This window comes from Trichomycterus rosablanca, chromosome 15 (assembly GCF_030014385.1).
Source record: "Trichomycterus rosablanca isolate fTriRos1 chromosome 15, fTriRos1.hap1, whole genome shotgun sequence".
Taxonomy (NCBI): Eukaryota; Metazoa; Chordata; class Actinopteri; order Siluriformes; family Trichomycteridae; genus Trichomycterus; species Trichomycterus rosablanca.
The window spans coordinates 10,009,792-10,033,179 of NC_086002.1; the positions used below are offsets into that span (position 1 = coordinate 10,009,792).

Genomic DNA, 23,388 nt, shown 5'->3' on the forward strand with positions numbered 1-23,388 from the left:
CACTTTCTCTGGTGCAGGATTAGATTGACGTGAAATCAGGCTTAGTACTCACAGCAAAGTTCTCTTTGGATGTCTTGTGATGGTGGAGACTGACTGAGATCAATAAAACATAATAAAAGTAAAAGAATGGCTCTGAAGTTGATCAGTGGTCCTGGATGGACAGTCCAATGCTTGATTCACAGTTTTGAGAGGGCACAGGTTGCTGATTGGTCAAGAGGTGTACAATGATGTTCTAGGTGGAGTTCCACCACATCCCCTTTTCAAACTTCTCAAACAGGGCATGCAAATGCAATGTTAAGAAATGCATCCAAATTATAAACAAGGTGTACACTTACACTTAAGTGTAACACAAATAGTTGTCATGGTAATCAATGTTTTAAATTTAAAGCTGATTAACATATGTCAAAGTCATGACCAAAGATACAGAGTTCCCTTTTGACTCACAATTATACACTGATCGGCCATAACATTAAAACCACCTCCTTGTTTCTACACTTATTGTCCATTTTATCAGCTCCACTTACCATATAGAAGCACTTTGTAGTTCTACAATTACTGACTGTAGTCCATCTATTTCTCTGCACACTTTTTTAACCTTCATTTACATTTATTTTCAATGGTCAGGACCACCACAGAGCAGGTATTATTCTTAGGTGGTGAATCATTCATTGTGCTGGTATGAGTGTATCAGACACAGCAGCGCTGCTGGAGTTTTTAAATACCGTGTCCACTCACTGTCCACTCTATTAGACACTCCTACCTAGTTGGTTCACCTTGTAGATGTAAAGTCAGAGACAATCGCTCATCTATTGCTGCTGTTTGAGTTGGTCATCTTCTAGACCTTCATCAGTGGTCACAGGACGCTGCCTACGGGGCACTGTTGTCTGGATATTTTTGGTTGGTGGACTATTCTCAGTCCAGCAGTGACAGTGAGGTGTTTAAAAACTCCAGCAGCGCTGCTGTGTCAGATCCACTCAAACCAGCACAACACACACTAACACACCACCACCAGTCAGTGTCACTGCAGTGTTGAGAATGATCCACCACCTAAATAATACCTGCTCTGTGGTGGTCCTGTGGGGGTCCTGACCATTGAAGAACAGGGTGAAAGCAGGCTAAAAATGTATGTAGAGAAACAGATGGACTACAGTCAGTAATTGTAGAACTACAAAGTGCTTCTATATGGTAAGTGGAGCTGATGAAATGGACAGTGAGTGTAGAAACAAGGAGGTGGTTTTAATGTTCTGGCTGATTGGTGTATATTTAAGGGTTAAATTTTGCTGATATTTTGGTATGCAATTGAGCTAACTTACCACAGTTTTACCTGTTTTTTACCAAGAGTGCCAATAATTCTGACAGGAAAAAGGGAAATTAATTCACTCAGAAGTGACCACTTGCCTGTACATGTGTATCTATTTGCATGTCTGCAAATCATGTGTGTGTGTGTGTGTGTGTGTGTGTGTCTATTCATGACTGACTGTCTGCGATTTTGTGTGTGTTCAGTAATGAGAGCTCTTCTGACAGAGCTTTCTATACTTGCACACATGCTTGCCTGCACATACACACACACACACAATAAATCTGACAGCTCAGGTTTGACGAGTCTATCCGAAAACTAAAAATAGGAAATAAAAAAATAAACAGTGCGATGGTGGGAACCGCACAGCAAGCTGCTGCTCTTCCAACTGAGAGAATGTATTAACATTTGAAATGTCCTTCACTTTCTCTCTCTCTCTCGCTCTCTCTCTCTCTCACACACACACACACACACACACCGCTGGCTCTGGCTGGTTTTAAAGTGAATGCCTGGTCTTCATTTTTGATGTCTTCGTGGTGCAGCTTGCATTCTAGTCAGCATAAATGTGTTGATTTTCAGAACCTCACCACTTTCACTCCAGCAGGTAAAGGCTCGGTCAGTCAGACTACAGGCCCCTATAGACTCTATCTTTCTTAAAAATACAATTTTTATATGTTCTCAATCCGATGTGAAGATATAGCACAAAGGAACTTGAATGTAGAACTCAAATGTAGAACTGAAATCAAATCTGGACCTTAACGGCAGTGTCCGTGTTAATTACAACATTTTACGTCTCTTTAGGTTCATTTTCTTGGCTGGTAGGATTTAATAGGATAAATAGGAAACTTGAGGGGTACAGCCACATTTTATCCAACTGACATTTTGAGGGATGTCCCTGCTTGTCTCATCAAGGTAAATCTAATGAACATTCTGCATGTAGTACAACAGAATGGCTTAACAGTAAAATAGTGCAGGTGTTAGACTGGGTGGCCTGCAGACCATCACATTTTCATTTTCAGCAGACGCTTTCATCCAAAGCGACTTACAGCACTGTGACAGTATATTGTCTAAGCAATTGAGGGTTAAGGGCCTTGCTCAGGAGCCCAACAGTGTCAGCCTGGCAGTGGTGAGGCTTGAACCATCAACCTTTGGCTTACAAGTCCAGTACCTTAACCACTAGGCCACACCTGTCCAGACCAGACCTGTTTCCTATTGAAAACATGTGATATGATGTAAGACAATGTGAGACGACAATAAATATAAAACTTGAGGGGTGCGCAGCAACATTTTGGAGCAGCATACACGTTTATCCAATTGACATTTTTCAGGGACGTCCCTGCTTGTAATACAACTGGCTTAACAGTAAGAGAGTGCATGTGCTAGGCTAAGTGGCCTGCAGTCCAAACCTGTTTCCTCTCAGTTCAAGTTTTTAATGTCAAACACAGTCATGGACAATTTAGTATCTTCAATTCACCTCACTTGCATGTGTTTGGACTGTGGGAGGAAACAGGAGCTCCCGGAGGAAACCCACGCAAACATGCGGAGAGCATGCAACCTCCACACACGAAGGACCTGGGCCGCTCCACCTGGGGATCGAACTCAGGACCTTCTTGCTGTGAGGAGACAGTGTTACCCACTGAGTCACCATGAGCCCAGCCCTGTTTCCTATTGAAAATGTGTGACATGATGTAAGACAACAATGTAAGACAATGGTCACCCCAGACGGTTAAGCAGCTTAAGTATTATATACAGCAGAAATAGAAAAAAACCTACGCAGACATGAGAACATGCAACCTCCACACACGAAGGACCCAGGCTGCTCCACCTGGGAATCGAACCCAGGACCTTCTTGCTGTGAGGCGGCAGTGCTACTCACCAAGCCACCGTGCTGCAGAGCAACATACACTTTTATGTAATTGTAATAAACATTCTGCATTTGTCACAACAGCATGGATTAACAGTAATAGAGTGCAGGTGCTAGCCTGGGTGGCCTGCAGTCCAGCCCTGTTTGCTATTGAAAATATGGACATCATACAGAACACTGAGTAGCCTAAGTGTTACATCAAGCAAGAATAAAAATTTCCAAATTTGCAAACATAGTAGAGGTCGGTGAAACAGCAAGAAGGTGATTCCCATTCACCATCCTTACCAAGACAAAGCTAACCAGATGATGGCACAGCTGAGACTTGATCTCAGCTCCGAGCAATGGTGGGCTAGCGTATTACACTGCTGTACCACTTAAGTGCAGCTGTGCACATTTAAACTCGTATCTCTGTGCTATATTTTTAGCACAGAATTCCTTTGTATGGTGTGTAGAAACAGATTATTAAGCTGCAGATAATTGCTTATTGTTCACTGTGGAACTGTTTTTGTTTCTTTTAGGGTTGTTCTGCAGCTCTTCATAAAAAAACTGCAGGCTTCTCTCTCACCCCGCTTATCATTAGTCTGAGGGAATGTTAGAACATCTGTCTGGGGATGAATATGGTTAAATGAACACTTACACGTCCAGATGAACACTTACTGGAGCAATTGTTTTAACATGGATGTTTAAGGAGTTAATTAACTAAAATTCTGCTGCATCTGTTTAAGTGTTTAACAGGTTCGTCCTTCCACCTTCATGTGATTGCAGAAGCTTCAGCAATGTACAAACACCATGCATCTTCATAGCCTGTTTTTATGATTAATATAGTACTGTGCAAAAGTCTTAGACCAACATTAGATTTGTTGTTTTAGCAATGGTAAGATGACCATATATAATAAATATAATACAGAAAATGTAAATGCACTGTTAAGAAAAATCAGAAACAGCTTTTATAGGCTAAAAAAGAAAAAGAATGCCTTTATTTGTCGTATATACAATAACATTCTTTTTTTTTGCATATCCCAGCTTGTTTGGAAGCTGGGGTCTGAGTGCAGGATCAGCCATTGTATGGAACCCCTGGAGCAGACAGAATTAAGGGTATCGCTCAAAAGTCCAAACTGAGAGCCCAAAGATCTACCCACCAGGCTACCACTGTCCCAAGGGTGGCAAGTGGTAGCCTAGTGGGTAGAGCTTTGGGCTGTCAACCTTACACTTAATAGCAGGACCCAGGCTCTCTAAAACCAAAGTGTGAAGGACCTCTAAATTAAATGTTGTTGCTAACCACTACTAACTAACTAGTCCTACTGTTTCATGTCAACATAACTGCTTTAAAAAAGGTCTATTACACCAGGATTTTGCAAGACATGCTTGAGCATTACATACACATGTTGTGTAAGTTCTGGTCACCTAAGACTATTGCACAGTACCGTATCTCACATATCGTGCCTCGCTTTGTTCTATTACCGTACACACTGTAATTATTATTCATCTGCATACTGTACCTGTCACAAAGGCCTGACAAAAACTCTTCCAGTATGTTTGCAGACACTGAAAACCATCTGGGCTCTCTGTTGTTTTGTCCTAATTATCACAAAAATCAAGATGTTTCTTCATCTTTAAATTAGTGGAGCTGGAGTATTGGTAGGAGGGTAAGATTTACACAAACACTGAGGCCAGTACCATGAGGTGGCAAAGTCCCAACGGGTAAGTAAAAATACCTTCAAGCTATGGTAGGCAGGAAAGATTGGTTTAAAAAATGATATGGAACATGTAATTGCAGTTATGTAGCTCAGCTGGGAAAAATCTAGCTCTTAAACATTCTATTTTAAATGATGTCTGGCAATTGTTAGCAGTCATATATTAAGTACCTTGTGAAACCTCCATGGTAGCATAACAATAAGCCTTCTAAACTTTATTTAATGTATTTAATTAAAAGAACAGCACAGGAAAGAGATATTTCTTATTTTACCTTATTAACAATAATGATGTTTGTAAATATCTGCTGATTTTTTTTATTTAATGCATCCAACAGTTAGGACAGGGGCAGTGTAAGAATGGGTAGAATGGGTAGTTTGAGAAATGACCACAAATACAGTGGAACCTTGACTTACGAGTTTAATTCATTCTGTGATCAAGCTCGTAACTCAATTTGCTCGTATATCAAATCAAATTTCCCCAATAAATGAATTGAAACGCTATTAATCCGTTCCAGCCCCCCAAAAACCACACCGATTTTTTTTGTTACGTGTTTTTAAATAAGAAAAATGTATTTTATAAATAACAAATATTGTTTAAAAAATAATAATACATAATAGAAGAGAATGTAAAGAAATAAACTGGTTTTATTAAGTGTATTTACCTTGAAAATAAGACGAAGATGCTGGCGGAGGTGGAGATTGGCGGAGGAAGTTGGGGGAGTGTTTCATTTCGTGCTCTATCCCTTAACTTACTCGCTACACACTTAATGCTACAATATATTGCTACATTTAACATACACACTATGCTACACTTTATCGCTAAACTTAATTGCTACTTTAAAAAAAATAAAAAAATTTTACTTCACTTACTCTTCTTCTTCACTGACGTTTGGCTTTTTCGCCACACTTTCCTCGCTTTCACTTGCTTGTACGGCAAGATAACCAGGTGAACTGAACGCTCGCTGGCCTACCTAGTGGCGGGTGGTGTAAGCTCGCTCGCTCGCTTGTAACTCAGATCTCGGCTCCTATCACAAAGCAAAAAATCGTACAGTGACAGCTCGTATCTCGGAAAATTCGTAAGTTGGGTCACTCGTAAGTCAAGGTTCCACTGTATATACAAATACCAAGAATGGCTTTCCAAAAACTGTGTCAGCAAATAGTCCAACAGTTTAAAACCGTTTCTCAATGCATACTTGCAAGTAATTAAGGAATTTCACCATCTACAGTCCATAACATTATCAAGAGATTCCAAGTATCATGCAAACAGGGCAACGCCAGTGGCCTTTAATCTATTAGAATTATAAAATGGGTTAGGATGATGAAAAGATGATGATAACAATATAATACTAACAGGGCGCCCAGGTGGCGCAGTGGGATATTCCGCTAGTGCACCAGCACCGAGATTCTGAACTCCTCGGTTCGAAACTCAGCGTTGCCACCGGTCAGCTAGACACCATCTAGCAGGCATAACTGGCAGGGCCTGCAGGGAGGGATGACCAAAATATGGGCGCAGGGTCTTCAAAACGTTGTGTGAGGACCCTGATTGGCGGATAGAGGCGCCTGTGCAGAGTGCATGGGTGGAAAAGGATCCCGTTAAGGACTGAGCGTGGGTCGGAGGAGTCATGAGCAGTAATATACCCTCCTCAACTGCAAAAAAATCTGGGATCTACACTAAATTAGGAGAAAATGGGAGAAAATGCATAAAATAATAATAATTTGGGCAGTTGAAGCAAATTGGAAATGTGTGCTGTGGCAAGACCCCAATCGTGTCTGTCTGTAGACGTCCGACCTACAGATAGCACAGCTGGGGATTCAAACCCTGGATCCCAGTGGTAGCAAGTAAACTGTCTGTTCTACTGATGTGCTCGCTGGTACGTACTAGTACAAGCCAATGCAAATCTAAGCAAGTTTAAATATGCCAGAAACATGATATGCTTTTAATTATGTTTGCATCAACTGTTCCAGCAGGAATTCTGACAGCTTTGCAGGATCCAATGGCTCACAGGCAGCGTCTATAAACCTCTCTCTAACTCGTTCTCATTAGCTTCAGCTGGAGTGAGAAGAAGAAAACAAAACACGGTGGATAGTGACCCCACTGCTCCTTTTCCCAGGGCTCTGGAGGGAAATGCTCAGACCTGGATCATCCCCAGCCTGCCTAACTCCCATTAATGAATCATCTGAGGCTAAACAGCCTTACAGGGGAGAGAGGGAACAAAAATCTGTGCTACACAACACGCTGATAAATAGAAAATAAGCTCCTGGCTTTGGGCTGAACCATCATGATGATTTACAGTGGCTTGACGTCCTGTGTCATTCATTAATCTTAAGTAACTGTTTCATCTTATTCAGGGGAAAAGTGGATCCAGTGCCCATTGGCTACAAGGAAGGATTCCACCCTGTCCCATCCAGGCACCCATCCATCATGATGCACCATAGACTCATTCTAATTTACATATAGGGACAACTGAGAGTAGTTCATCCACCACATGTTTTTGAAAGGTGGAAGGAAATCAGGGTACCAAGAGAAAACCCAACCGGACACAAGAGAACCAGAACCAGAGGCGACAATGAACCCCTGAGACTGCAGGGGCAACAATGCTGCTCCTACTAGATGTAAAGGGTCTTGATGTGCTCCTACTGGACAGGACGGGAACCTGGTGTGCTCCTACAAGATGGGACTGGAACCTGGCGTGCTCCTACTGGACGGGACGGGAACCTGGTGTGCTCCTACAAGATGGGACTGGAACCTGGCGTGGTTCCACTGTACATCAACCCTAGTCATAATGATTTGGCCATTATTGAAGTCACTTGGGTCTTTATGCCTGATCATGTCTGCTGCATTCAACACATTAACTACAAGTAACTACTCTATTTATTTCCTCGGCTGCTCCCGTTAGGGTTATTGATTTGGCACAGTTTTTACGCCGGATGCCCTTCCTGACACAACCCTCCCTATTCATCCAGGCTTGGGACCGGCACTACAATGCACTGGATTATGCTATCCTAGTGGCTAGGTACCTATAGGACAATTCAGTGTCCCCAATTAGCATGGCTGCATGTTTTCGAACTGTGAGAGGAAACCGGAGCACCTGGAGGAAACCCATGCAGACACGGGGAGAACATGCAAACTCCACACAGAAAGGACCCAGCCCGCCCACCTGGGAATCAAACCCAGGATCTTCTTGCTGTGAGGCGACAGTGCTTCCCACTTAGCCACAGTGCAGCGCTGCCCAACTGCAAGTAACTACCATCAGCTCAACATTTAATGCATCCCTGAGCATTTAATGCATTCCTAGGCAATGCACTGCATATTTTAAGGGGTGGTTCTAATGTTTTGGCTGATGGGTATAAATACAGAGAACTTGTGTAAACTAGAAGAGTATCTTTTTTTTTTTTTTTATTATCTATTTTTTCCCACTTTTTTCCCCCAATTTTTATCCCCATTCTAGTCATATCCAATTACCCTGATTATGTCCTCTATACTGGTTTAACCCCTTGCCGCTGACTGAGGACGCCACTCAACCGAATTGCGCCCCCTCCGGCACGCAATCGGTACAGACTTGCATTTTACACCCGCACGAGCCGAGTTCATACACCGAGAGACACTGCGCACGGAGGGTCACACTCCCCTCAATGTTATTCCTCAGCCCTGTGCAGGCGCCATCAGTCAACCAGCAGGGGCCGCAGTTGCACCAGTTATGAGAACCAATGCTCCGACTCTACCCGCTAAACCCATGAACAACAGCCAAACGTGGTTCATACTGCCGCCCAACCCAGTCGGAAAGGTAGAGCTGAGTTTATATACGACGTGTCTAGAAACCCAACTCTGGTGCACTAGCGTACTTTACCGCTGCGCCACCTGAGCGGCCTCTAGAAGAGTATCTTATAATTCTACCCTCTTTCCCTCTGTGTAATGACGGTGGGTGTTGGAGTCAGCAGGTGGCAGATTGAGGGGCTGGTCAAGGGTTGTTCTGCTGAGATTTGATCTCACCCAGCGCACAGCACACCACACCAATCACAGCATCATCAAGAATGCCATCAATACCAATCAGCATCTCCTTCACCAAAAAGACGAGAGAAACTACACCATCAGTTTTACCCTGTTACCCACAGCCTGCACGCAGTGCCATATCTGACATCTCAGACATGTCCACAATTTTGACTTGTAATGAGCTGTTTATCATTCCTGCTGTATTTCCACAGCCACCCGCAGTCGCTGACCTCTCTCTTGCACTTTCTACCCTCATGCCATCTGGCAGAAGGCATCGGAGCATGTGGACTGTTACTGCCAGGCTCCAACACCTGATCCGAACTGAGCTTTACAAGCTATTACAAAAGTCCCAGCACACAAACACGACCACTAGTCCTACCAACAACACGCATTTAAATTCCAGAACAGAACTATTGTCCTTTTTAAAAAATTTCCCCACATTTTCTCCCTAATCTAGTCATATCCAATTACCCTGATTGCATCACACGTCCTCTGTACCAATACTACCCTCCACTGCTGACTGAGGAGCCCCGCAACTGACACACGCCCCCTCCGACACGTGTGCAGTACCGACTGCATCTTTTCACCTGCACGAGATGAATTCATATGTAAATCAGCTTCGTGTACGGTGAGACCGATTTTCCCACCCTGTGTGAACAACAGCTAATCGTTGTTTATCTCGGATGGCAGAGCTGAGATCCGAAACAATGTGTTCGAAATCCCAGCTCTGGTGTGCTAGCATGTTTTACTACTGCACCTAAGTGGCATCTACTAGAACAAATGTAAAATAAAATGGCTTTTTTCAAATCGAGATTAAAAATAGAGATTTGAGCTTTGTTGTTGTGTTGTACTGGTACTACCTTAAATATATTTTGCACTTGGATATTTTGCATCATCATCATCATTTTTATAATCTGCTTTATCCCGGTTAGGGTCGGGATAAATTATAACCCATTTATATTGGCTTCTGCTATAAGTAGAATGGCACTGAACCGGGGTTCAAGATGCATGAAAATCACGTCATCCCATAAGAGCTGGCACAGTGGGCGGAACTTGTCATAAAGTTAGCAATTACAAAGCCCACCTATTTAGAGGGGGCTCTAAAATTCTCATAGGAAGACAAAGGGGCTTCTTTAATTTAGCCAAATTAGGCAAAGTATGATAAGTCAATCTGCTTGACTCAACAGACTCATCAGCTGACACTCTTGTTCTTGTTCTTTTACAACAATTTTGCAAGGTCTATCACTCACTTAAATTGCTCTATTAAAGGGAATCAGAATAACAACCACTGAAGTATGAAGAGCAAACCAAGATCAACCACAGCAATAGAGTAATTCATCTGCAAGAGGTCAGACACCGGGTACATATAGTTACTATACGAGTCAGTAAAAAGGTTGAGGGTCAGGGGCTGGGCAGTAGAGCCTACAGGGCATATTAATACTGTTAAGCAAGAGTCTTGAACAGGTCTTCGCCATATCTGCTGACAACACCAGGAGCAAGCGTGAAAAAACCCAGAACATGCTGTCCTGAGGTGCAGTAGTATATCTTTATTAGTGTGAAAGTGAGCCCGGCCGAGGAGAAGCACTAGCTCCTCCGATGACACGCTGAACGAAAGCCCACTGTCTTGGAAATAGGTTTGCTCAGCACACTGAGAATAGCACCGGAGTGGACCGTGGTGCACTCATATTTCCCCACGGAGCTGGAAGAAGTCTACAGAGGAACACAAGTCTCACCTCAGAACAACCGTGTACTGATATATCATACAGCCTTTCAAACTCAAGGGCCTGGAGCCAGGCAATGAAAACATTTGCTGATACAGTAAGAGGGTTCCTTATAGGACTTATTTTTGGTGTAGATTTGTATTAAAGAAGAATTTTGACCATTACAAAAACATAGTTACAAATGTACATACACTGATCAGCCATAACATCTACACTCACTGTCCATTTTATCAGCTCCGCTTACCATATAGAAGCACTTTGTAGTTCTACAATTACTGACTGTAGTCCATCTGTTTCTCTACATACCTTTTTAACCAGCTTTCACCCTGTTCTTCAATAGTCAGGACCCCCACAGGACCACCACAGAGCAGGTATTATTTAGGTGGTGGATCATTCTCAGCACTGCAGTGACACTGACATGGTGGTGGTGTGTTAGTGTGTGTTGTGCTGATATGACTGGATCAAACACAGCAGCGCTGCTGGAGTTTTTAAGTACCGTGTCCACTCACTGTCCACTCTATTAGACTCTCCTACCTGGTTGGTCCACCTTGTAGATGTAAAGTCAGAGACGATCGCTCATCTATTGCTGCTGTTTGAGTTGGTCATCTTCTAGACCTTCATCAGTGGTCACAGGACGCTGCCCACAGGGAGCTGTTGGCTGGATATTTTTGGTTGGTGGGCTATTCTCAGTCCAGCAGTGAATACCAGCACAACACACACTAACACACCACCACCATGTCAGTGTCACTGCAGTTCTGAGAATGATCCACCACCTAAATAATACCTGCTCTGCATCCACAGTCAAGCAAGTCTTACTTTACTTTACTTAAGGTCTACCTAAATATATAAGTTCCACGTTGTAAGATAAGTGTCTTATCAGTTCTTAACCCAAAAAAAAATACAACACACACACACACACACACACACAGGATTTAAATTTCATTTGTAAATATCGAAATCCTTTAAATGTAAATCCTTTTAAATCCTTTAAAAGTATGTTTTTTTTTATTTTTTGCCTTTGTTGTGTTTAAATATTTTTCACTGACAGTGCCGGCAGTGTCTGCATCATCGTCAAATGTCACACTTCGGAAACGTGGGTGTAGACTTTGACAGGTTTTTTTGTTCTTTGGTAAGATGTATTATTTTATTCTCATCTCTGTCTTCACCTGCAACTTTACGTGCTAAAGTAAACTAAACTGGTGATGTTAATTATGTAGATTGAGTTTTTAAAAGGATAAAGTGAGTGGAAATTTAAAGCAACCTGATGACAGCATCATAGATGCGGTGATGAGTGAGGTGCAAGGTAACACCCTTCTAACTTTGCGAACTTTGCATTATGGTGTGGTGTTTTATACCTGTGATACTAGCTGTAAAGAGGTCTTGTTTCATTACTATAATCTCTTGCCTCAGGTGAAATGTCCACTTGTTGATGTCATTGATAAGGGGGATTTGTGATGTGTATGTCCTTGAAGGTAAAGGCATGTCAGTTTTTACACCGAATGCCCATCCTGACACATTCTTCTTATTTTTATCCGGGCTTAGGACCAGCACTGAGAGCACACTGACAAGTGCTCCTCCCAAGGCCTAAGCCCCGCCCCTGAGATTCAAACCCTTGTAACATAGCTCCAGTGCATTTATGCTATATGGTCAAAAAGTATATGGATACCTGATCGTATACAGAACCTATATGGACACTTGTTAAACCTCCTATTGCAATAAAATGAGCGTCAATATGGAGTTTCCCCCTTTATTAGTATATATTCATTTTAGAGTTTATCTGTGGTCATGTTACTTTGCTTAGAAAAAGATGTACATGTACAAGGCACCCAGGTTGCCAGATATGGCACAATTTTTATACCGGATGCCCATCCTGACACATCCTCATTATTTTATTCAGGCCTGAGACCACCAACAAGTGCGCCTCCCAATGCCTAAGCCCCGCCCCGAAGATTCAAACCCTTGATCTCAGCATTAACAGGCTAGCGTATTGTACCGCTGTGCCACCTGAGCATGACAGGAATTTTCACACCGACCAAAGTGATGTACTGCTGCTTTAATCGAGCAATGCAATGTTAAAACAGCACTTACCGGCCTGTTCGGTGCTGATGGTGATATTAGCCATCTGTCTTGCCGCTCCGCCCATCCCCGACACCCCGTTCACCGCCTCGATCTGGAACGTGTAGTTAGCGTTGGCTACGAAGTCCAGCACGGCCACGGAGGTGCGAGTGAGGCCCACAGGTGGGGGCACAAAGCGCACATCACTGGTGCACGGTTGGCATACCTGGCCCGCACCCCCACAGCGATGGCAGAGCACGTTGTACGTCAAATCCTTCCGGCCGCCTGCGTCACTTGGCGGAGCCCAGTGAAGGAACAGCGCCGTCTCGTTCATGATGTAGACTACGTTGCGAGGGAGTGAGGGAGGCCCTGAAAGAAGAGAGATGTGACCAGGATGTGAGCCATGAGGGCGAAACAAGGTAACTGTAACAAGGACATTTTGTAACATACCTCCAGTGCATATGCTACATGGTCAAAAAGTATATGGACAACTGACCCTATACAAAACCTATATGGACACTTGTTAAACCTCCCATTGCAATAAAATGAGCATCAATATGGAGTTGCCCACTTTATTGGTATATATGGATTTTGGAGTTTATCTGTGGTATGTACTGTAACTGCCACTGATTGTCATGTTAATTTGCTTTTTTTGGCTGCTTCCATTTTTTAATTTGCCCATCCCGACACATCCTCCTTATTTTTATCTGGGCATGGGACCGGCACTGAGAGCACACTGACAAGTACTCCTCCCAATGCCTAGGCTCCAGCACCAAGATTCAAACCCCAATCTTTATTAATCTTAACATACCTCCAGTGCATATATGCTATATGGTCAAAAAGTATATGGACAATTGACCCTATACAGAACCTATATGGTATATGGACACTTGTTAAACCTCCCATTCCAATAAAATGAAAGTCATTATGAAGTTGCCTCCTTCATTGGTACACCGACCAGGCATAACATTATGACCACTGACAGGTGAAGTGAATAACACTGATTATATCTTCATCACGGCACCTGTTAGTGGTGGGATATATTAGGCAGCAAGTGAACATTTTATCCTCAAAGTTGATGTGTTAGGCGTAAGGATTTGAGCGAGTCTGACAAGTGCCAAATTGTGATGGCTAGACGACTGGGTCAGAGCATCTCCAAAACTGCAGCTCTTGTGGGGTGTTCCCGGTCTGCAATGGTCAGTATCTATCAAAAGTGGTCCGAGGATGGAACAGTGGTAAACCAGCGACAGGGTAATGGGCGGCCAAGGCTCATTGATGCACGTAGGGAGCGAAGGCTGGCCCGTGTGGTCCGATCCAACAGACGAGCTACTGTAGCTCAAATTGCTGAAGAAGTGAATGCTGGTTCTGATAGAAAGGTGTTAGAATACACAGTGCATCGCAGTTTGTTGCGTATGGGGTTGCACAGCCGCAGACCAGTCAGGGTGCCCATGCTGACCCCTGTCCACATCTGTGGTTTAGTTCTAATGCCTGCGTGCCCATTGTAGGTGCTTTAGATGGTAAACGAGGGTTAGCATGTGCACTCTGACTGCCTAACTGACACATTTACCTCATTACCAGTATTAAAATCATCTCCAATCTGAGCCACAGTAGCTCCTTTTGTTGGTTTGTACCAGCTGCCATAGAGTTAAAGTCCTCTGGCATACAACTTGGAGTCTTGGTCGAACAACAACCTGTCGGTGGTTCGTGGCCCTTGAGCAAACCCTTAACTGTCAGTTGGTTATATGTAATCAGAACTTAAAGTCTCTTTGGATGAAAGCACCTGCTAAATGCAGTGCATTTAAATGTAAATCAGAGCAGAAAGAGAATGTGGAGTAGTGTAGCCTAGTCCAGGGTTTTTCAAACCCGGGGTCGCAATGCTTGGGTGGGTCGCAAGCCAAACAAACAAAAAAAAATATATAGAGAGAAAACGCAAAAACAGGCACAAAAACACAAAATAAACTTGTATACAACCACCCCCTTGTGAAGGCTTTACGTCACTTGTTGTAAACCACAGTTGGACCAGATTGCCATCATTTTCATTAATTAAATATATTTCGTTTTGTGTTTCATTTTGATGCATTGTTTGAATAACGGACAAAATGTGGGCCCTGGCCTAGTCAGATGATTGTGTTGTAAGTGAGGTGAACTGACTTGTGCAGGCCGTGCTGGGTGGGTCTTTGGTTGCTCTGTAGTAGCCTTTCTCACAGTGGCATAGCGCTGATGCCTCGGTATAGCTGTAGCTGTGTGGAGGACACTTGGAGCACTTGATGTTCCCCGCGAACGCTTTGTAGAAACCAGGTTTGCAGGCTGTGAACACAAAGTGAAAACCACAAGGGGTTAGGAGGAGGTGCATGATTATGAGTTAATGCTTCATGTTTGGTTTGCATATGATTTATATCACCGCTGCAGCTGTGACACTAAACCTCTGAAGTTATTTTGATGAACAGTTGTTCAGGGATCTGCTGCAGCAGGTTGGGACCTAAATTCTAATCAGTTTTGAGCAAATCCCCATAACACCTTTACTTGTGTCTTGCAGAATTTTTACTGTGTTTAGGTATGACCAATTTAGAAACCATTGAAACAATGCAAACTACAATTCCCAGATTACCTTGTGCTGCTTTTTTAATCCTCAAATACCACATAAGAGGTGGAGCTATAGGAATCTACACTGATCAGCCATTACATTACAACCACCTCCTTGTTTCTACACTCACTGTCCATTTTATCAGCTCCACTTACCATATAGAAGCACTTTGTAGTTCTACAATTACTGACTGTAGTTCATCACCCCACAGGACCACCACAGAGCACTGACATGGTGCTGGTATGAGTGGATAAGACGCAGCAGCGCTGATGAAGTTTTTAAACACCTCACTGTCAGTGCTGGACTGAGAATAGTCCACCAACCAAAAATATCCAGCCAACAGCGCCCCATGGGCAGCGTCCTGTGACCACTGATGAAGATCTAGAAGATGACCAACTCAAACAGCAGCAATAGATGAGTGATCGTCTCTCACTTTAGATCTACAAGGTGAACCAACTAGGTAGGAGTGTCTAATAAAGTGTACAGTGAGTGGACAACTGTAAATTGTGGTGGTGGCTCCATAATGGTATGGGGGTTTGTTTTGCTGGAATACCATGGGACCCCTGGTATGTCTACAAACATCTCTGACGGGTGAACGCTATGTGTGCCCCCTTTCAGATCCTGCATTGATTCTGATGGGTTTGCACCACCACACACGTCTAGAGACGCCAAATTATGGTTAGAGAAATGCTCATCTAAGTTTGGGGGTTTGCCATTCCCACGTAAGTCACCAGATCTTAGAGAAGACGTGGAATTTGCTAATACTGGAACGCAGAACTCCTACACTTCGGAATGCAACAGAGTTGTGGACAGTTCTCTGCTGGAAGTATGGTGTTCATTGCTTACAGAATAATCCTGCAAGCTCGTGGAGTTCATGCCCCATATTTCTGCAGTCCTATGCTTCCATAGGGGACCTACCAAATATAAGACTGGTGTGGTGTACCAGTTTTTCTGGCACTTCAGTGTATATGCTGCGAGACAAACCCCCATGTTTAATATCCCACGTCATTAGAAGATCAAAGCCATTGAATAATACCAGTCATTAGGACACATAGCTGAAATGCATTTCGATGTGCTGAAAGTCATGTTACATTCTGCATAATAGCAGTGCTAAAAGTAGTTTTCATCCCAGAAAAACACCATTACGGAGACACATTTGCTGTTCCGGTGCTTATAATTACATTGACACCATTTCATAATATAAATATGGCACTGGCTGGTACTGTGGAACTCTGCGTCAGAAAGTTACTTCAGAAAGTTTTCTTTTTTTTAATCATCACGGTGTGCTTGATAAGTGGCACCATATGTAGATCATTAACTATTAGTAATTAATCTTCCTCTATCAGCATGCCCTCTTGACAAACAGTGTTACAGATTTGATATATCTGTATTAAAGGGTTTCAAGACAAGAGGTGTAATAGCTGCTGAGTTATTTTCATGTTTTTATATCAAAGAAATTAATGTAACATTAAAACCACCTCCTTGTTTCTACACTCACTGTCTATTTCATCATATCAGTTCTACAATTACTGACTGTAGTCCATCTGTTTCTCTACATACCTTTTCAGCCTGCTTTTACTCTGCTCTTCAATGGTCAGGACCCCAACAGGACCACTACAGAGCAGGTATTATTTGGGTGGTGGATCATTCTCAGCACTGCAGTGACACTGACATGGTGGTGGTGTGTTAGTGTGTGTTGTGCTGGTATGAGTGGATCAGACACAGCACTGCTGCTGGAGTTTTTAAATACTGTGTCCACTCACTGTCCACTCTATTAGACACTCCTACCTAGTTGGTCCACCTTGTAGATGTAAAGTCAGAGACGATCGCTCATCTATTGCTGCTGTTTGAGTTGGTCATCTTCTAGACCTTCATCAGTGGTCACAGGACGCTGCCCATGGGGCGCTGTTGGCTGGATGTTTTTGGTTAGTGGACTATTCTCAGTCCAGCACTGACAGTGAGGTGTTTAAAAACTCCATCAGCGCTGCTGTGTCTGATCCACTCATACCAGCACAACACACACTAACACACCACCACCATGTCAGTGTCACTGCAGTGCTGAGAATGATCCACCACCTAAATAATACCTACTCTGTAGTGGTCCTGGGAGAGTCCTGACCATTGAAGAATAGTATGAAAGGGGGCTAACAAAGCATGCAGAGAAACAGATGGACTACAGTCAGTAATTGTAGAACTTCAAAGTGCTCCTATATGGTAAGTGGAGCTGATAAAATGGACAGTGAGTGTAGAAACAAGGAGGTGGTTTTAATGTTATGGCTGATCAGTGTATATATATACAGTGTATCACAAAAGTGAGTACACCCCTCACATTTCTGCAGATATTTAAGTATATCTTTTCATGGGACAACACTGACAAAATGACACTTTGACACAATGAAAAGTAGTCTGTGTGCAGCTTATATAACAGTGTAAATTTATTCTTCCCTCAAAATAACTCAATATACAGCCATTAATGTCTAAACCACCGGCAACAAAAGTGAGTACACCCCTAAGAGACTACACCCCTAAATGTCCAAATTGAGCACTGCTTGTCATTTTCCCTCCAAAATGTCATGTGACTTGTTAGTGTTACTAGGTCTCAGGTGTGCATAGGGAGCAGGTGTGTTCAATTTAGTAGTACAGCTCTCACACTCTCTCATACTGGTCACTGAAAGTTCCAACATGGCACCTCATGGCAAAGAACTCTCTGAGGATCTTAAAAGACGAATTGTTGCGCTACATGAAGATGGCCAAGGCTACAAGAAGATTGCCAACACCCTGAAACTGAGCTGCAGCACAGTGGCCAAGATCATCCAGCGTTTTAAAAGAGCAGGGTCCACTCAGAACAGACCTCGCGTTGGTCGTCCAAAGAAGCTGAGTGCACGTGCTCAGCGTCACATCCAACTGCTGTCTTTGAAAGATAGGCGCAGGAGTGCTGTCAGCATTGCTGCAGAGATTGAAAAGGTGGGGGGTCAGCCTGTCAGTGCTCAGACCATACGCCACACACTACATCAAATTGGTCTGCATGGCTGTCACCCCAGAAGGAAGCCTCTTCTGAAGTCTCTACACAAGAAAGCCCGCAAACAGTTTGCTGAAGACATGTCAACAAAGGACATGGATTACTGGAACCATGTCCTATGGTCTGATGAGACCAAGATTAATTTGTTTGGTTCAGATGGTCTCAAGCATGTGTGGCAGCAATCAGGTGAGGAGTACAAAGATAAGTGTGTCATGCCTACAGTCAAGCATGGTGGTGGGAATGCCATGGTCTGGGGCTGCATGAGTGCAGCAGGTGTTGGGGAGTTACATTTCATTGAGGGACACATGAACTCCAATATGTACTGTGAAATACTGAGCAGAGCATGATCCCCTCCCTCCGGAAACTGGGTCCCAGGGCAGTGTTTCAGCATGATAATGACCCCAAACACACCTCTAAGACGACCACTGCTTTATTGAAGAGGCTGAGGGTAAAGGTGATGGACTGGCCAAGCATGTCTCCAGACCTAAACCCAATAGAACATCTTTGGGGCATCCTCAAGCGGAAGGTGGAGGAGCGCAAAGTCTCGAATATCCGCCAGCTCCGTGATGTCGTCATGGAGGAGTGGAAAAGCATTCCAGTGGCAACCTGTGAAGCTCTGGTAAACTCCATGCCCAGGAGAGTTAAGGCAGTTCTGGGAAATAATGGTGGCCACACAAAATATTGACACTTCAGGAACTTTCACTAAGGGGTGTACTCACTTTTGTTGCCGGTGGTTTAGACATTAATGGCTGTATATTGAGTTATTTTGAGGGAAGAATAAATTTACACTGTTATATAAGCTGCACACAGACTACTTTTCATTGTGTCAAAGTGTCATTTTGTCAGTGTTGTCCCATGAAAAGATATACTTAAATATCTGCAGAAATGTGAGGGGTGTACTCACTTTTGTGATACACTGTATATACACACCCTGGACAGGACGACAATCCATCACTGGGGCTTCGAACATGCCTCCCTCTCAAGACACAGCCATAGGCCATCCGACAGCACCACTGGGCAGTAGGGTAGAGTAATTTACCACTGCTCCACCCAAGTGCCCGTTTATATAATTTTGTGTTTATTTTATTTTCATTTTTTTTCCTTCCCTAGCAAATATGCTAATTTTATTTTTGACACAATATACAATCGCTCCTTCCTTCAGCTCTATAAGCATTATAGTGGCCTTTATGTTTCTGTCTGTTAGAAGATGTATCGTTCGGTACCGGGTTTCTTCTGGCCTGGGTGTTTGGCTGCATTTCTAATCTGCTGCTGTTTATTTTCCTGCGCTCGTGAACAAAATGAACTTTTAGTTTATGAAGTTGGGCTTGTTTTTTTGTTTTTTTTATATGTGGAAGCTTTTTTACTACTTAGTCAGTTTCACATTTCATGCCACTTCTATTAGGCACGATTTCAAGTGAGTACAAACAGCATCTGCAACAACTAGCGGCATTCCTACAGTCCTGCTTCCTTTATGCAATTAGCAACAATTCCAGCACTAAACAGTACAAGAGCCTTAAAGGGGAAGGATGTTGAAGAGCAGTGATTTCAAAAGTGGTACGATTCTGCAGCATTTGCCCAGCAGTCCTACAGGCAAACACGCTGCAGAATGGTCCCACTCTCGACACCAAAGCAGCCAGGCAGGGGGAAAATAACGAATCTGCTAACATGTTTCAGCGCACAACTTTTAATAATTATGGGCAATTCCCCAACCTCTTCTATTCTACCATGAAGGAACAGAGAAATGTGTTCAGCAACAAGTGAGGTTGTTCTTGACTCTACAAGAAGTCTCCCTACAGTTGAGGAAGCTCAGACCTCTTCTTGTTGTACTGATTAGAATTGGACTACAGTTATATTTGATTCTACACACCAGGTCAACACTCTGTGATGATGATGCTGCATTTCTGTACACACAATGGACAATAATGATGATTCTTTGCAGAACCTTCGCCAGTTACATCCATCCGTCCATTCCTCCATCTGTCCATTCCTCTGTCCATCCATCCATCCATTCATCCATCCATCCTTGCATACAACAGAGCCCCTGTACATCCATCTGTCCGTACATCCTTCCCTCCGTTCCTCCTTGTGTCCGTCCATCCATCCATGTATATAGCAGAGCCCCTGTACATCCACCCGTCCATCCTTCCTTCCAATCCTTTCGTCCATCCAATCATCTATCCATCCATGTATGTAGCAGAGCCACTGTACATCCATCCCTCCATCCTTTCCTCCATCCATCCTTCTCACTGTCCATCTGTCCCTCCATTAATCCATCCCTCTGAACATCCATTCATCCATGTATATAGAAGAGCCCGTCCATCCATCCATCCATCCGTCCCTCTGTACATCCATCCATCCTTTCCTCCATCCATCCTTCTCACTGTCCATCTGTCCCTCCATTCATCCAATCCTCTGTCCCTCCATTCATCCATGTTTATAGAAGTCCGTCCATCCATCCATCTATCCATCCGTCCCTCTGTACATCCATCCATCTATCCTTTCCTCCATCCATCCTTCTCACTGTCCATCTGTCCCTCCATTCATCCATCCCTCTGTACATCCATTCATCCATCCCTCTGTACATCCATTTATCCATGTATATAGAAGAGCCCGTCCATCCATCCATCCATCCATCCCTCTGTACATCCATTCATCCGTCCCTCTGTACATCCATCCAGCCATCCCTCTGTACATCCATTCATCTGTCCCTCTGTACATCCATTCATCCATCCCTCTGTACATCCATCCATCCGTCCTTCTGTACATCCATTCATCCATCCCTCTGTACATCCATTCATCCATGTATATAGAAGAGCCCGTCCATCCATCCATGTATATAAAAGTGTCCCTGTATATCCATCTGTCCATCCTTCCCTCTATCAATCCTTCTCTCCATCCATCTGTCCATTCATCCATCCATCCATCCATTCATAGGTCCTAAACTTAACCCAAAAATGATGTTGAAGTTGAATCCAAATGTATAAACAGCTAGTTAGCAAATAAAAATGGTTTATTTAAAAAATGTTTATTTAAATCCTAAAAAGAACTGGTGAACTTTCTCAGTGGTCTACAGATTCATTTGGCTGTAAGGCAGATATTAATATAAAGCTAGAAGCTTGTTCTGCGTAGAAGTGGTTTAGTTTGGGGAAGTATACATTACTGCAGCATTTATTTAGCACTTTAGGATGGGGTCCTGACAAACATGGTTTCTACGGTTCCCTTTTCTATATTTACTTCCACATTAATTATAGATCATTTCACCAGCTTGGTGCTTCTACCAGTAACTTCATTGCCTCAATTCTTATGGAATGAAGGGGACTAAACGGTGAGTTTAATTCCAGCAACCACTTATTCGTATGAGTTCATCACTTCCGACTGTTGAAGAAGTTCAAACCAAGCGCTAAGTGCTCTTCGACTTACCGCCCAACCGTGTTCTTTGAGGTCAATCAAAGAAGTCCAGTTAATGGACTTCACAAGAGCTAACTCAATAGAACTAGAAAACTTTTTCCTTCTTCGCGCAGGTAGATAATGGCTATCACATCAGATCACATCAGACAGAAGGTAATGTGTAACATACAGTGAAGGAGGTGAGATTTTAGTAAATCAATCTGCGTCTTTATTTTTAGGCATAAAAAAGAGAAAACTTCCCTAATGGTGATGCTTTTCTGCCTCTGAGGCGCCAGGTGTAGCCTCCCACCTACAAGAACTGAAAATAAACCCAGTATGCAGGATCTTCAACCAAGGTAGAGCAAAATTGTGGCTAATAAGAAGCACTGGTCAAAATAACAGAAACAATAGGTCTGTTCGAAAACTTAGTGAGCTGCCTTGCTGCCTACTGCCCATCTAGATTCTAATAAGACACCGTGCTCATAAGGTAGAATTTCTACACGCACTACTTAATTACAGTTATTATGTCCCTACAGTTTTGCTTACTAAGCTAACACAGTTAGCCTCAGGCCATTCAAAACAATAGGGAGATGTTAGCTGGCACTAGCTAGATGTTAGCTAGTGTACCAAAAACCCGATTATAAAACGGATAGTTCCGGTCCTAAAATCTGATTGGCTGAGCCGCGTTCGAAGCCGTTGTAAAATCCCCGATAAACGCACACCTATGACCACCTCACATCATTCCATATTAATACGCCACTGAATACAAAAAGTTAATGTTATTTTCGCCCTCATGTTGCCTAGCAACACTGTTAATCGAACTATTTTGCGTCGCGGAAGAATGCTTTATTGTAAGTTTATACACAATAAATACATTTATGAATTAAACATTGTTGTATTTATTATATTTTATGTTGACCGCCGTTTTATAAAAGCAATAAGCCACTCGAGACCGTGCATTACTGTTATGATTTTAGCACGGGGAAAGAAGTTTTAGGCACTCCGCTTCGCGTCGTACCAAAAACTTCATCCCCGTGCTAAAATCACAGTAATGTGGCTTATTGCTTTAATTAAGCACAAATAAAATTACACTTGACCACCTTTATACAAATTAAAAATCAATAAGAATTTATTTACATTTGAAAAGAACTCCATTTGTTCACCATATTTGTCATTTTTGTGCCACTACGCCCGATGTGTATTCTGGAAAAAAAAAGTGCCAGCATCTACACTAATGGAAAACCTAGCCGGTTTGAGCTAGCATGAGCCAAGCTTTGGTGTGTCTAGACTAATTAATCTTAATAATAAATTACATTTGGTAAATAGGTTAATGAAGTAGTTGAGAAAAAGTTTTTTTTTAATCAAGGACCAGTTGGTGTGTATATATATATATACAGTGTATCACAAAAGTGAGTACACCCCTCACATTTCTGCAAATATTTCATTATATCTTTTCATGGGACAACATGAAAACATTATTTATAGAAATAAAACTTGGATATAATTTAGAGTAGTCAGTGTACAGCTTGTATAGCAGTGTAGATTTACTGTCTTCTGAAAATAACTCAACACACAGCCATTAGTGTCTAAATAGCTGGCAACATAAGTGAGTACACCCCACAGTGAACATGTCCAAATTGTGCCCAAATGTGTCGTTGTCCCTCCCTGGTGTCATGTGTCAAGGTCCCAGGTGTAAATGGGGAGCAGGGCTGTTAAATTTGGTGTTTTGGGTACAATTCTCTCATACTGGCCACTGGATATTCAACATGGCACCTC

The 23,388-nt window shown here is 42.9% G+C and overlaps 1 protein-coding gene across 1 annotated transcript in view; it reads right to left on the bottom strand.

The window, feature by feature from the left end:
* epha6 (eph receptor A6) overlaps positions 1–23,388 on the bottom strand; it is a 203,034-nt gene that overhangs the window by 61,312 nt on the left and 118,334 nt on the right. Inside the window, exons 4-5 of the mRNA XM_063010467.1 lie at positions 14,774–14,929; positions 12,656–12,991 (exon numbers count right to left, since the gene is read on the bottom strand). Coding sequence (XP_062866537.1) covers positions 12,656–12,991; positions 14,774–14,929 — 492 coding nt within the window. The remainder of the gene's footprint in view (positions 1–12,655; positions 12,992–14,773; positions 14,930–23,388) is intronic.